The following is a 14,699-nucleotide window of genomic DNA, read 5'->3' as shown; positions in this document are numbered from 1 at the left end:
TTCCATGGTCCTGCCGCGATCCTGCTCTACGGATGCGAGTTAAATACCACAATATGAGTTACCACACAACCCTACTATGGGAGGAGCCACTTGCTATACTTGTTTTTTTCAGTTTTAGTGATAATGCACTGCTCAGTGCCTCCGTTTTTGTTTTAATATGGGGAACTTGAACTAAAATTGAAGGGATTTACCCACTGTAAACATGTGTAATATATAAGGTTACTAGTAGGGTTGAGCCGATCTTGAGATTTCAGGATCGTTTTTAAAATCCAATTTTTGATCATTTTCCAGCCAATCCCGATCATGAAATTTGCTCGATCGCTGATCGGGATCAGATCTTTCCCGATCCCTCAACCCAAGTTACTTGTCATTCTCTGCTCAGCCTACCTATATGGAATATGCCAGCGTTTCCGTAGGTATAGTGGCCATGCTGCGATTTACAAAAAAAACACTATTTTCTGCAAAGTGTGGCTAGGATTAGCCAGAGTCCCATCTACTTTGCAGGTACTGTAAAACGCCAAGACCAAAATGAATCATTTTCACACCGTGGGGCCCTCGGCCTAATAAGGCAATAAGACGCAGAGTGGTGTTGGGTGTAACAACTACAAAGTCCCCTTAGTCTTAGACATCGCATCAATAACCTTACTACAGTAACTCCAGACAGATTAACTTCTAGGGGGTTTGATCAATCAAAAATCCTCTTAGGCTTCTCACTCAGTAGGAGCAAAAATAATTATATGTAGACCGGCCGTGTCTGTCACGATGCCCTTGGAAGAGGCCAAAAGAAATGACCTCAAGGAAGAGAGCAAGAATGTGATCTTGGTGGACTAGATGGACAGAATAACTCAGATTCTTGCTAAACACCTACAGAGATGCTCACTAGACATGAGCGAGTAGTTGAATACTCGATATTCATTTCGAGTAGGCCCTTAATATTCGACTACTCGAATATCGAATCCTATTATAGTCAATGGGGGGAAAATGCTCGTTTCAGGGGTAGGCAATATTCGATCAAATTGAACTTACCAAGTCCACGAGTGAGGGTCGGGCTGGATTCTCCGAGAAGTCTTCTCTGTGCAGCGTCTCCGCGGCATCTTCCAGCTCTGAATTCACTCTACTAGGCATCGGGCAGAGACGACTGCGCATGCTCGCACTACAAGAAAATGGCCTCTTACAGTCAAAGCGGCCATTTTCTTGTAGTGCAGGCATGCGCAGTCGGCTCTGCCCAGGCCCGATGCCTAGCAGAGTGAATTCAGAGCCGGAAGACGCCACGGGGAAGCTGCGTGGAGAAGACTTCTAATGGTAAGAGAAGAACCAGCGTTGATTGGCCGACTGTATAGCATTCGGCTAATCAACGCTGGTTCTGCATCAAATTTTTCCATTCGAATAGCGAGTGGTACTCGAATGAGTACGAGTGTTTCGAATACCGTAGCATTCGATCGAATACCTCAAATACCTACTCGATCGATTACTACTCGCTCATCTCTAATGTTCACCTCACAAGGTAGCCCCGATCGTGCCCCTTATTTGTTACAAGGATAAAGACGTTGATGGAATTTATAAAAAGTTTTTGGGCGCAAAAATATATCCCTTTACCCTTTTTCTACCATTCCATCCTCGACTGGTGTAGACTTCAATATACAGTAACATTCAGTGAGAGGCAGAAACAGCTCTCAATACAGAAACAAGAGTGTGAAAAATTCTGGATTTCACAGAAAGGAGCCAAAATTTGCATATTACAAAATTAAAGTCACAATTACTGCCAGAAAATCAAAAGTCATCCAACATTTAGTTACGCTTTAAGAGCCACAAGTCCCATAATCCTGGTGCATCTCAAGTCAGCCAAAGGAATCAACGGTCTTAAAAATTGGTGACCTACCACACTCACCGTGAAGGGGAAAGTAGTGCACCACATGGCAAGGAGGTGCATTGTGACAACCACCGTGAAGTTATTAACCAATTTATTCAGTTGAAAGAGGTTTTTGTTCATGGTACAGAGTTGGCCTTAAAGGGGCAGTGCCCTGGGATGATCGAATGGATTCAGACAGAGCCGGATTCAACCTGAATTTTCCCCAAAAAAATAAAATAATTTTTTTTTCGGCTTAACCCACACCTGAAACTTCTGGGGTTCGTCATACACAAAGAAACATATTCTGGGGCCTTCTCAGATCCTCCCGAGTATAATAACTGGAATCCCAGAGGAGGAGGGTAAAAAAATACAACACAGTTATACTGACCTTGCTTTTCCTTTCCTGGGCATCATGATGTCACCACTGAGGCCTGTGATTTGGTCACCCCAAGGCACCTGACATCAGCCAGAGGCCTGAAGAGTAGGCCAGGGACAGCCAGACGCCACAAGGTTGCCCAGAAGAAGTGAGGCAAGTTGAATATATTTGTTATTTTAACTTACCTCCCTGGGCCCTCATGTATGAATTTGTGGTCTGTGGACACCTTGGAGTATAATAATAGCACTTCGGTTTGTTTTGGGTGGACTTATTCGACACAGACCAGGAGGGCTGAACTTCAAAAATATTCATCGAAATGCAGCATATAAGGTTGGCTTATCTGTAGTCTTATCGTTTGACTCAGACTGTATAAGAGCACTGCAACTGGGAAACCTTCCAGTGTCAAATAGACACCAAATTCCTGGGACACCCATCGGGTGCCAGGTCCTGGTTAGGCTCAAATCCCCTTTAGGAGTACTGTGGTATTATTGTTGTAATGCAAAATCAGCAAAGAGTAGAAGATGCCAAGACATGTACCCATCCTAACAAACAGCTGGCCCTTAGGTCTACATCTACTTTTTAGAAATCTGATTACTAAAGCATTTCAGACGAGAGTCATCGCTTTTGCTTTAACAGAGGGCTCGAGGGATCATGTAATAGTTTGGTTTCCCAACCACCACCATCTTTAGTAACCCGTCTTAGCTTTCAGATCCTCAGCCCATGAACAAGTTAGCGCAAAGGTATAGATTTTGAAGCTGTAAAAAGACTCTCCTCCTGTTTCAATTTGTTATGGACTGACTCCGTGTAGGGACTACGATACAACCATATTCATTTAAATATGGAGAAGTTGCAACATACGATAAAACCCATAGTTTTACCACCACCGAACATTCATGAGAGATCGGCGAACCAGATTCAACGTAAGTTTACCTGAAGTTTTGGGTTTGACCCAAACCCGAAGCTTTGGAGTTTCATCATGTGCAAACCAGACATGAAACTCTAATGCTCTGGGGTCTATTCATACCTCAGAATATATTAGGCGAGGCCTCTTCTGGCCTCCTGGGTGATGTCATGTGCCTCAGGGTCACCACTGATGCCTGTGATTGGACTTCAGATATTACATGATATCACCCAAGAGGCTGGAAGAGGCTACAGAGAAAGGGACAGTAAGCCCAGAAAAGGTGAGGGAAGGAGAGCATCAACGTTTACTTTTTAGACCTCTTTTGGGTCCAAAACTAAACTTTGGGCTGAATCGTCTGACCGAAAACTAATCTTCAGAGGTTCAACCATCTGTATCAGTCAAATAGTATGGTGTGGAAGACCCATAGAATAGCCCAGACTGGATGTAAATCTCAGCATATACCTACAGACAGAGCAAGGAGTGCTATGACTCCCAGGATTAAACTTTAATCCACCTTATTGCTAGGCTGAGTACTGAAGGTCAGCCATAAGAGGAATGCTTCCAGCCACCAATATTACGTGCCTAACGTTACAAAAAAAAAATTCCAGTCAGCTCCAGGCCAGGGAAACTTTCCTGGGAGATCTTGAGATTTATTGCAAGTCTCGTCTCCCTGGGCAAGCATTAAGAGGTTTACGTGGAAATTTGAGAAACACGAGATCTAGAAACTCAACATAAACAGGGGCCAAACCCCAATATGGGGGTCTCCAGAGTCAGACAGATAGTAGAAGGGGACCTTGTGGATGGCAACGACCATTACGGTGACCGTTCACATTACACAAAGGTCAACCAAATTGTCAATTCTGGTAAGATTGGCCGACATCTATGGCGTGACAAAGCTCTGGAGGTGGTCAGGACATGGCTGATATGAGGGCGACCTACATCATTGGTTTCAAGAATACTCTGGCGAAGCCCATCACGTAATATAGGACACTGCCCCCTACTGACAGCTGCAGTAAAACTTGGCAGGAGTTGCCTGTGTTTGATATGTAAATGTGACTCCAGACCAGGACGTGCAGGAACAGTGTGCCAACCGGTCTGTTACCTCAACAGAAAAACAGATAAATCTCACAACACTGACTCGTCTTGTTCTTCATCTTTTATCTCCTTTGTTTTTATAAGTGTATGATATATACCAGAGATATATCCCCTCACTTGTACTAATGGAGATAGATACTGGGTTGCTGCAAGCAAGATCACACTTTCAGTGGCTACTGCTATTGCCACCATACTTTACACTACAGTTCTGCTTGGTTAGACTACCTGCAGTGTAGAAGCAAGCACGATTCTGGTAGGAAGCCAACGTAAGATAGTCCTAATGTGCCAAGTACAAACAGGCCACGGCCATGAAGCTGTGCCCCTACTCGAGAGACTGCAGCCACGAAGCTCTTGCGCCTCCTAGAGAGACTGCGGACATGAAGCTGTGCCCCGCTAAAGAGACTGTGGCCAGGAAGCGATGTGCCCACTAGAGAGACTGTAGTATGGGCACAGCTTCATGGCCACAGTCTCTCTATTGGGCACATCGCTTTCTGGCCGCAGTCTCTTTAGCGGGGCACAGCTTCATGGCCGCAGTCTCTCTAGTAGGGGCACAGCTTAATGGCCACAGTCTCTTTAGTAGGCACTCATTTTCCTGGCCACAGTCTCTCGAGTAGGGGCACAGCTTCATGGCTGTGGCCGCAGTCTCTTTAGCGGGGCACAGCTTCATGGCCGCAGTCTCTCTGGTAGGGGCACAGCTTAATGGCCACAGTCTCTTTAGTAGGCACTCATTTTCCTGGCCACGGTCTAGAGTAGGGGCACAGCTTCATGGCCGCAGTGTCTCTGGTATGGGCACAGCTTCATGGCCAGAGAGACAGCGGCCATGTACTTGTGCACCCACTAGAGACACTGCGGCCATGAAGCTTTGCCCCTACTCGAGACCGTGGCCAGGAAAATGAGCGCCTACTAAAGAGACTGTGGCCATTAAGCTGTGCCCTTACTTGAGAGACCGTGGTCAGGATGCTTAGCGCCTACTAAAAAGAATGCAGCCACGAAGCTGTACCCCACTAAAGAGACTGCGGCCTGGAAGCAGTGCACCCACTAGAGAGACTGTGGCCATGTTCCTGTGCGCCCACTAGAGACACTGTGGCCATAAAGCCGTGCATCCCCAAGGACTACAATTGCTAAGCTCTGTGCCATTAAGAGACTGTAACCACTGAGCATTGTACCCACCAACCCGTGCCTGTTACTTCAGAAACAGCGCCTCACCAGTGCAAGTCGGGTATTGCAACTTGTTTGATTGAAACTAATATAGCACCAAGTGTGGAGTTAATTTTTTTTTTTTTTTTTTTTTTTTTTTAAAAAAGGGCATATGACTTTCTAATCCTGTACATGTACTCTCCTATACAGAGAGACAGGCAGCTTGTCTAATATGTCTAATTTGTCTAATGATGCTGTCAGTGACTTCTAGAAACATCCTCATACCTGGAAACAACACTATCTATAAACATACCTGAAATGGTTAATGCCGTCAGACAACTTGGGACGTGATTCATGTGCGGTCTGAAGGGCTGGCATGACAAATGAGCGTTTTCTCCCCAGATGTCAGCCCGTGTTTACTGTAAAGATATAGGAGCGCCCGCAGCACGTGTGCAGGAGCTATACCTGCGCCCACGGGGCAACAATCAGCTCGGGTTACAGCAAGGTGCACGCGTGGCCTCACTGCAGCAGCTATGCAGGCGCCCATTAACCAATACCTTACCAAACAAACCCAAGTATCATTACCATCATCATCTAAGGACAGTGACCTTCATACAGTAAAGAGCAATGCTGATCTAGTGTATCCAAGCTTATCATGTGGGATATTGCACTGCTAAGGTGTGTCTACGCAGTGTATGACTGTGCGCTCATGTATATAAATTCCACCGTGTGATACTTAATGTTGACCCGGTGAATCTAAGCCAACATGGTGAGGTTAGTGTCCTTCTTATTGGTGTACCCAATATCATCATGTGTACTAAGTTCTGCTTAGCTGGTGTATCTAGCATTGGCTCATCAAGCAGTGTCTAAGCCTATAATTTGTCATCATCGGGTCAACCTGTACCCATGTATCTAAGCCACTCGTATAGGATACCTTCTGTGGATTTGGTATAACTGAAGCTTATCATGTTTGATATGGTGCCGAGTCGGTGTATCTAAGTTGACCAGTCTAACGTGTTGTCCCATGTGCATGGGGGAATCTGGCCTAAAAATCTAACCCAGACAGGAGACTAGGACTCTTTGCACCACATTGGTCTATGATAGGAGTCCCTGCATCTCAGTCTGGGTCTCAGTCTCTTGTTTGGGTGTAGGCCAGGTTATCTAGTAGATTTGCTGCCATCAACTGGTTTAGCAGAAGCCCTCACAACTTCGAGAAACGATTCATGGCAATGGAGGAAACGTTATAAGCAATGGATTCTGACCTTTCTGGCACCGACGAGACGTCCAGCACCTTGGTTCTGAAGGTCCATCTATCTCAGTCTTCACACATGAAGATTCCACGACGCCAGGACAAACATTGGTACATTCCTCCACGGGCTTGTTCCCGACAATGTAGTTGTTTTCTGCCGAGTCTGACAACAATGACCAGTCTATGGTGGTGAGGTAACAGAGCTCCTGGTTACGCTCAATACGGACTGCCCCTCGTAGGATGTTGGTGAGACTATGAAGTCCTACGTCCCGCAAATGAGGCATCTCGAAAATCACCAGGGAGTATTGGAAGAACAGGCGAGTACCCCGGATCACAGAGAGGTTCGGAAAGAGTTCCTGAAGACTTTCCAAGCCGTAGACACGAAACAGGAGGAGATACTCTGTGATCATGGTCAAACGGGGGAAACTCAGGCCTCGGAAATCTTCAGGTTTGGTACCAAACATGAGCAAGATCTGTAGATTACCTTGGATGATGGTACAATTCTCTAACTTGCGGAGCTGACTGACGTCACTGCGGATGTCCATGCTGCCACAAACTAGAGGACAAAGAAGAATCAATTAGGAATTGGATATAAGCCATCTTATACAAGAACATATTAAGACGCCATCCCACGAACAACTAAAAAGCCTACTATTAGCTTTCATATGAATCAGATGCCATATTATGGAGGCATGTTCTTCCAGAACTATTGCAATATGGCGCCACACCAGGACAGAGGAGAAAAAAAAAAAAAAATTATATATAATGGTTTTTTTTGTAGTCCTCTAATGGACACCAAGTTCTACAGGAATTATATGTAGGAACTTTCCACTGGGCAGTACATCATGATCGTGTTTATGGCAACACAAAAGTTATCTCGTACAGTGTAAAAAATACCGATAAACCTCAACGATTACACAATACCTGTTATGCCGACAAGGAACCCGCCACTACTACAACTGCTGCCCATGTCATGTTCCAGCAAAACATGGGAGCCCCCCTTTACAATTGACACCCAATAACATCCCAGATCTGCTAAATGGGAGACAAATTCGGAGATACAGAAGGCCACGGTAGCACGTTTAGGCTACAGTAGTATCAGCAACATGCATCATGGTGCTGTCTTATTGAGAAGTGCTCCTGGGATGCTTTGGAGAAATGACCATACCACTGGTTCCTCGGCCAAATCAACGTAGCGCCAAGCTGTTAGTGTACTTCACATGAAGGTTAGAGGGTCCAGTTACCATACATTATGCCCCCCCATACCATAGTGATGGATGAGAAGACCTCTTCATACAATTGCCAAAGTCTTCTCCACACCGATCATCAGCTATCATTGTGCCCGAGACAAAAAGCAGGACTCATCACAGAAAAGGATAGACCTCCATTCCAGCCTTGCCGTGCACCATGATAGCAATGGAATGAGGTCAGTGGAGCATCTGGCTCATTATCCAGTGTTGTGCAGTGTTTGTGCCAACACCGTTCACCACCCTAGGCTTGGGAAGTGACGTCCAATTTCATTTGCAGTACAGAATGGATCACTACATTCTATCCATACAAAAGTTCACCACCCCGGACCTCTTGCAGGCATTCTTGTTTTCCCAACCACTGGGACACGCAATGTTGAACCGCGCTAACATCTAAACCTAGACATGTAGCTATTTTCTCAGAGTCCACGTAAGGAGGACAGAATCCATGAATGTGTGACCGGTGCGGATAACTGGAGACATCGCACAATCTCCTCATAACGATTGATCCAATTCTTGAGGTTTCATGTGGCTAAAAACTTCACTATTGACCTGAATTTTACGGCCCTCCTATTAGTTGCTCCAAAACTTAAAGAACCTCAGAACTGGTCAACTTCATGTGACATTGAGTAGACAAAGTCAGGAATCTCACACCATTACTTGAACATTGTCAGTGGTCAGCAGGGAAGGGAACGTGGCCAGAAAAGATGTTGGACCACCTAAAGTCATTCTCTATATATTTTTTTAAAAAAACAACCAAAAAACATAACATTGGGTCCATTTCCAACATGGACGATGCCAAAACCCAAAAGATCTAACATGTATTTCAATACACTCCTGGTCCAAGTCGACGAGGGATAGTTAGCCATCACTTCTTGTTCATGGACCATAGAGACCATGGAACCAATTGAAAAAAATAAAAAAATAAAAATTATTTCGCTTTATCCCTTACCCCAACAGTTCAGAAGACACCAACCACAGTAACTATATCTAGTAACAGTAAAGCTGGCGGTAGACCATTCCTTTACCTGTCAGTGGGTCAATTACAGGATGACCACATGAACTAATTAAGCCACAAAACCTATTTACCCCAACAACAGGTCATAAAGGTCTGACACATCGTAAGCTTAAGATTTACTGCAAATTTACAGTAAACAAGTGTAGACGTATGACCCATGCTGACCCGCATGTTTCTGAACTTCCAGGTTTAAGGTCAGTATTTGACACTTGGGCCTTGGTCACCTCGACGAGAACCCTGTGCAGCGAATTCCTAGGCACCTAAGAATCCTCAAGCGGTCCAGCTCCAGTATATTGCACAAATGAAAACCAGTCTGCATTGGAAAGGAAAGAGGGTCTTAAAAAGATACAACTACTCTATAGGACACACGAGCAGAGGTTGCCACTTTACAGATCCAGCTGCTGCCATAAGGCTGTGGCAATATGGCCAACGTACTGCTTCTCTGTATGGCCCACTCAGAGACACCACACAGTTTCCCCACCAGGTAACCTTGATTCCCTCTGGTGGGGAAAGAAGACGCGGAGGATCTTCACAGGATCAACATGCCATGGGATATTGGCTTATTCGCTACAGGCATCCAAGGCTGTTGTGGTGGTGCAAATCCCACAAGACCTGGGTTCTTGCTCATCAGGTGCCCCGATTTGCTGAACCATTCAAGTGGTTAATAACTTGCAAGACTTTCCTAGGTCACCCAACCGTTCTAGATGTTGCCTCCTCCAAGCAGTCCTTCTGCAGATATAGGACCTCTTGCTCTTACAAAGTCACTCCGTCTTGCCTTTATGAAGTGCAGGAACAGTGAGCCATCACTTACCCTGGGTGACCTGGACAACGCCTGACATCAGTGGGTCAAACCATAGAAGAGCAAGAACTTCCCCCACAGGGCAGCTTAGTTCTACTGCCAATGAATCACCATGTGATTGAGACTCCAGAAAATTCCAGAGCACTGACCGCATTATGAACTTCCTTGACGTGCATATATGTAACCCATAATGTACTTGCACTATGTTGTATGATAACACACTATAACATAACCAATGAACCTGACTGCCAAGTTGTGGCACTGTACTCTCACCGTACCTGCAGGAGCTAAACCATTACATATGGGTGAAGACCAACCTTTGGGGTCACAGGTCGGATCCAAAAGGTCCCATATAGATCCGTTAGCATCTCTTTAGCTATTGTTCCAGTCCTGGCCACTTTCTATGCATTGACCTGCAGTACATCCGGACACAAGTAAGTGGAAGTGGGTGCATCCTTTTCAATTAAGACCACCAACCCTTTATCTTTGGGATGGGTGGAGGTCCTAGAAGTTGAACCCTCACCAGTTGTGACTTGAAGCCATATCCTACAATAGGAAAAAGCCTTTAATTAGACAGCGCCATAAAAAGGGACCCACTCGGACCCTGCTAGACCGAGGATGAGGGTCCCATCGCACCCATGGGGTCTTTGAACTTAGTCCCCTCAAAGGCTCCATCGTAAAAAAATAAGTAAATGTTCCACTTAGGGATATAGGTCAAGAATTGAAGGGACGCCCCTTCACATAAACACTTAGGCGGCAAGTGAGAAAACCCTCACCTCAGTCTATTTTCCTAGGCTCATACAATGGACAATGTCAAGGAGTTGTGTGTTTATTGGACTTAAGGAGACGGCATTGGGTCTCTGGCATTCCTCCAGCAGAGGAGGGGTTAATGATTGCATAACAACTCCTGGAAATGCAGGTTACGCGGCTTCTGGACCAGCAAACATAACCATCTACTGTTTTGGGCAAAATATCAAAGCAACAAAAAATAACATTTTGGCCCAAGATTCAGTGCAGCGTATATACGGTATGTACAGTAAACATACAGACGGTACTTTTTTGTTGACTGATCACTTCTTTTGTAGCAATTTTTCCCTTTCAGTCCAAGGTACAAGCGAGATGTCTCATCGTAAAACATAGACAGCAACAATAAAATAAGCCTAGCAGCCCTGGTCTGTCCATCAAAATATTCAGGCTGTACCTTTAAATAGAGTCTCTTTTTGTCAATTCCCCCCCCCCCAAAAAAAAAAAAAAAAGTTCACTTCTATCCCATTGCTCCTTTTAGCACTAGGGTAGCTGGCATGGCACTTGGATGCTCTCCTCAAGTTGCAACATGCGTCTTCTAGACTTGACCAAAGCACGGCAAGTGTGTCTACGCAGCCCTCCCTCTATTAGTCAGATTCGGCCAGACATTCAGCAGAATAAGCATCGTGTAATACTACAATTCTCCAGCAGAGGCCACTGCAGGGAAAACGTACGGCTGGTCAAAGCATCCCCTCGATCACTGGTGATCTCTAAAGAACTGATCACTGAACTGACAACAATGTAACAAAGTTATGGGTGGGAGAGAATGGGGTGGGAATCGTCCAAAATCGTTTTACAGAGCTGGAAAATACAGATACATCATACAGCGCCCCCATCTTTCTGCTAATGAATTTGGCCTCCCCATGGTCTTCTGGGATATATAAACTTAAAGGATTTTTTTGGGGCACCCAAGTTTCCCATACTTATACCTGGGCCCTGAACCGATCAGCTGATCGGGCTGCTTCCAGGTGTCAGAAGCAGTTCTACAGCCCCATCCACCATATGGTGGCGACACCGGGGTACTGCAGCTCTGTGCTTAAGAGTAGACTAGCGTCTGGTCCAATGGGTGAGAAGCACTGTGGGAAAAACCACAATGTGTTTGCACCCATAGCCTTAAGGAAGCCGTACATGGTTCCTTTTTGACTTCCACGATGCAGCCTTTTGATCAATGGTGGGATTGTTGGGACAAATAATCCCACCATCATGGTTTTTTGTATTTTCATCGTGGTCCTTGGCCATAATAGCTAAATTTGGGCTGGTGAAAGTTGAGCTGGAAGATCGAGGGAGTCTATAGGCCTCACATGGAACAATGTGGTATAATTGGTGCCAGGGAAGAGCAGAGCTGGAAGATCGAGAGAGTCTATAGGCCTCACATGGAACAATGTGGTATAATTGGTGCCAGGGAAGAGTAGAGCATAGCAACCAGGTCTCATTGTTCACAGGGTTTTCGGCTGCTATGGACAACTGCACCAGTTCTAATACATCTCCAAGATCTAGAACTACCATGGTGGTCAGAAAGAAGGCCTATAGGTCAGATTTTTGGGTTATATGGCGATACATGCATTGACCCCCAGATGTTCCATTATAGCACTACGGACATCCTTGGAAACAGACAGTGATGTCATGGCGGCGGATATAGGTAAGTTGACTCGTTTCAAACCCATAACTCCATAGATAGAAAACCATCGGAACGGGTGAAAGGTGGGGAATGGACAGATCTATACGGGTATCCAAAAACCTATACAATAGACATAAGAAGTGGGTTTTCAGCATATATACAAAAATTGGTTGCCTGTGTGATGTAAAAAAAACGACTAACAGGATTAGAATAAAGGGTCTATTTTTTTTTTCCCCAAAACAGCGCCACTCATTTTCAATGGCTGTGCCTGGTATTGCAGCTTATTCCTATTCATGCAAGCGTCACTGCCCATAGTCTAGAGGGGCGCGGTTTCAAAAGGCAAAAAGAGACCCTTTATTATAGGTTGGACATCCCCTTTAATTGTACGGGCGGGCATTTTCAGCACCCTGTTACAAACTTTGAAGCCACGCCTTCATTCTGAAGGTCCGGTGGCCTTCGTAGACACCAACTTATTGCCAAGTCCTCCTCTCGGGCTAGTCCTGACACAGTGATCCCCCAAAAGTCACTGCTGCCCGATAACATTGACCATTAGGGTTCATTCACACGGTGCAGTTCGACAGTTAAAACTGCATCAGAAAAATTAAAAAAAATTTGATGGAGATTCTTAAATTTTCCAGCTGAAATCTGTAAAATTGAGATTTTTTTCTGATGCAATTTAGTACCATGTGAATACGGCCATATGTGATGTTTAACCCATTGTGGTAGGATATATCGCCGTGATCACCATCATTCCCCAGAAAATCTCAAAAAGTCTCAAATTTCTTCTGCAGATTTTTTTTGGAACCTTCACAAATCTGACACACTCAACTAAAACCCAAGACATCAGCCATACTCCATGACATACACTCCAGAAATCTAAAATATACAATACGCAATAAAACATGGCGGCTACTTACAATCGGTCGCGTCCACGCCTGCGACACACACAAGGCCGATGAGCAGCGCCGTACTGAAGAGTATAACACACACCCGGGGTCTCGTCCTCTCCATGTCCTCAGTTTGGAAAATCTAGTAGAATATTTTTTAAAAAATTGATACAACTAAAAAATTTAAAAAAACAACGAAGCGTCCGGGCAGCTGGCAGCGTGCAGGCACTTCCTGCCGCCTCATGGGTACATTGGGGGTAGTAGTAGATGCTGGAACAGCGAGCTGGTGTTAGAGGAGTCTCCGCATAGCATTGTGTAGTTGAGCTTTACAGTGTGAGCACCTGTGTATTGTCAGGGGTGTGCCCAGCCTCATTGGATCACAGCAGGTGTATCCTGGGCCGGCCGCACTGACAGCTCCACACTGCCGCCCATTGGCCACCCACGCCCCCTAGTGCTAATTGCAAGGACTCAACTCCACCTCCACCTGCTGCAGTGCAAAAAGCAAACCCTGTCAAGTTTTACAATGTAATCCTGTATATAGCACCGCACACAGATTATCGCACCCAGTGCATGACTATAAATCCAGGAAATCTACGTCGCATGTGATCGATCCAAAATATACAGCCAAATTTTAGATATTCCATAAGGGTCGGATGGGCTGCAGAAAACTCCTGCAAGTGCAAAAAGTGAAAAGTAACGAGTTTACGTTCAGAATGGGCGGAGCGTAAACTCCGTGTGAAGGTTCCCTAAGGCTGAGGTCACATGGGTTTTTTTTGGACCGGGTTTCGACACCGACTGATGCTGACTTCAATGGGAGCCGTTCACTTCTTTTTTTGTTCCCACTTGCGGAAAAAAGAAGCGAGTTGCGCCATCTTGCCACGGTTTCCGCAGCTGAATCAGCCGCAGGCATCTGCGGTGCGACACCTCCTTCCCAACTAGGGCCTAATCTGGAGCGGAATGCCGCGACTGTCGGAATGCCGAATGCCAAAAAAATCAAGGAATTACAGTACTTGCAAAGTGGATGGGATTCATCCAAATCCTATACCCACTTTGCGGAAAAAAATCGCAGCACGGACACACTGCAATTTCCAAAACCATAGCGGTTTTGAAAATCGCAGCATGTCACTTATATCTACGGAAACGCCGGCGGTTTCCCTGTAGATATAATGGTAACAGAAAGTCTGCGGAGGGAAAACTCTGTGAACTTTGTGTTCCAAAGGCTGCAGGAAGAACCGCGATGCGTTCACGGCTAAGGCGGATTCCCGCGTCAAAATCTGCTTCAAAAAACTGTGTGAGCTCAGACAACTGTGAGGCAAAATGGCCCTTACATCCACGGGGGAGCCATTTTCATGGATCCGTGAATACGGGGAACATTAGGACATACCGTATTTTTAACGGTCTCGTCAAGATATCGCTCATATGAATAGCCCCGATCAATTCCAAAAAACGTCTGTCACACGGCCAATATTCACTATTTTGGGAATATTGGGTTACTACTAGTGTTGATTAGAATAGTATTCGATACATAGTTTCGAATACCTCGCTCCCATAGGAATGCATGGGAGTAGGCGAACAGCAAGGGGTTAAGCATCGGCAGCCGGCGCCGGCCACTCCCATAGAGGTTACCTTTCCCTATTGCACATGGGCAGTCTGTGGGCAGTATGCTATCTATGGGCAAAGTATTGCAGTACATTGTACAGGATCAAGTTCCCTAGTGGG

At 45.5% G+C, this 14,699-nt stretch overlaps 1 protein-coding gene across 1 annotated transcript in view; it reads right to left on the bottom strand.

Annotated features, from left to right (window-relative positions):
- Positions 1 to 13,104, bottom strand: part of INSRR (insulin receptor related receptor) — a 30,431-nt gene extending 17,327 nt beyond the window's left edge. The window contains exons 1-2 of the mRNA XM_075281178.1: positions 13,011 to 13,104; positions 6,621 to 7,163 (exon numbers count right to left, since the gene is read on the bottom strand). Of these exons, the coding sequence (XP_075137279.1) occupies positions 6,621 to 7,163; positions 13,011 to 13,104 (637 nt within the window). The remainder of the gene's footprint in view (positions 1 to 6,620; positions 7,164 to 13,010) is intronic.
- Between the last annotated feature and the right edge of the window lie 1,595 nt (positions 13,105 to 14,699).

This window comes from Leptodactylus fuscus, chromosome 7 (genome assembly GCF_031893055.1).
Source record: "Leptodactylus fuscus isolate aLepFus1 chromosome 7, aLepFus1.hap2, whole genome shotgun sequence".
Classification (NCBI taxonomy): domain Eukaryota; kingdom Metazoa; phylum Chordata; class Amphibia; order Anura; family Leptodactylidae; genus Leptodactylus; species Leptodactylus fuscus.
The sequence above is the reverse complement of the archived record's forward strand: the minus strand, read 5'-3'. Positions and strand labels throughout refer to the sequence as shown.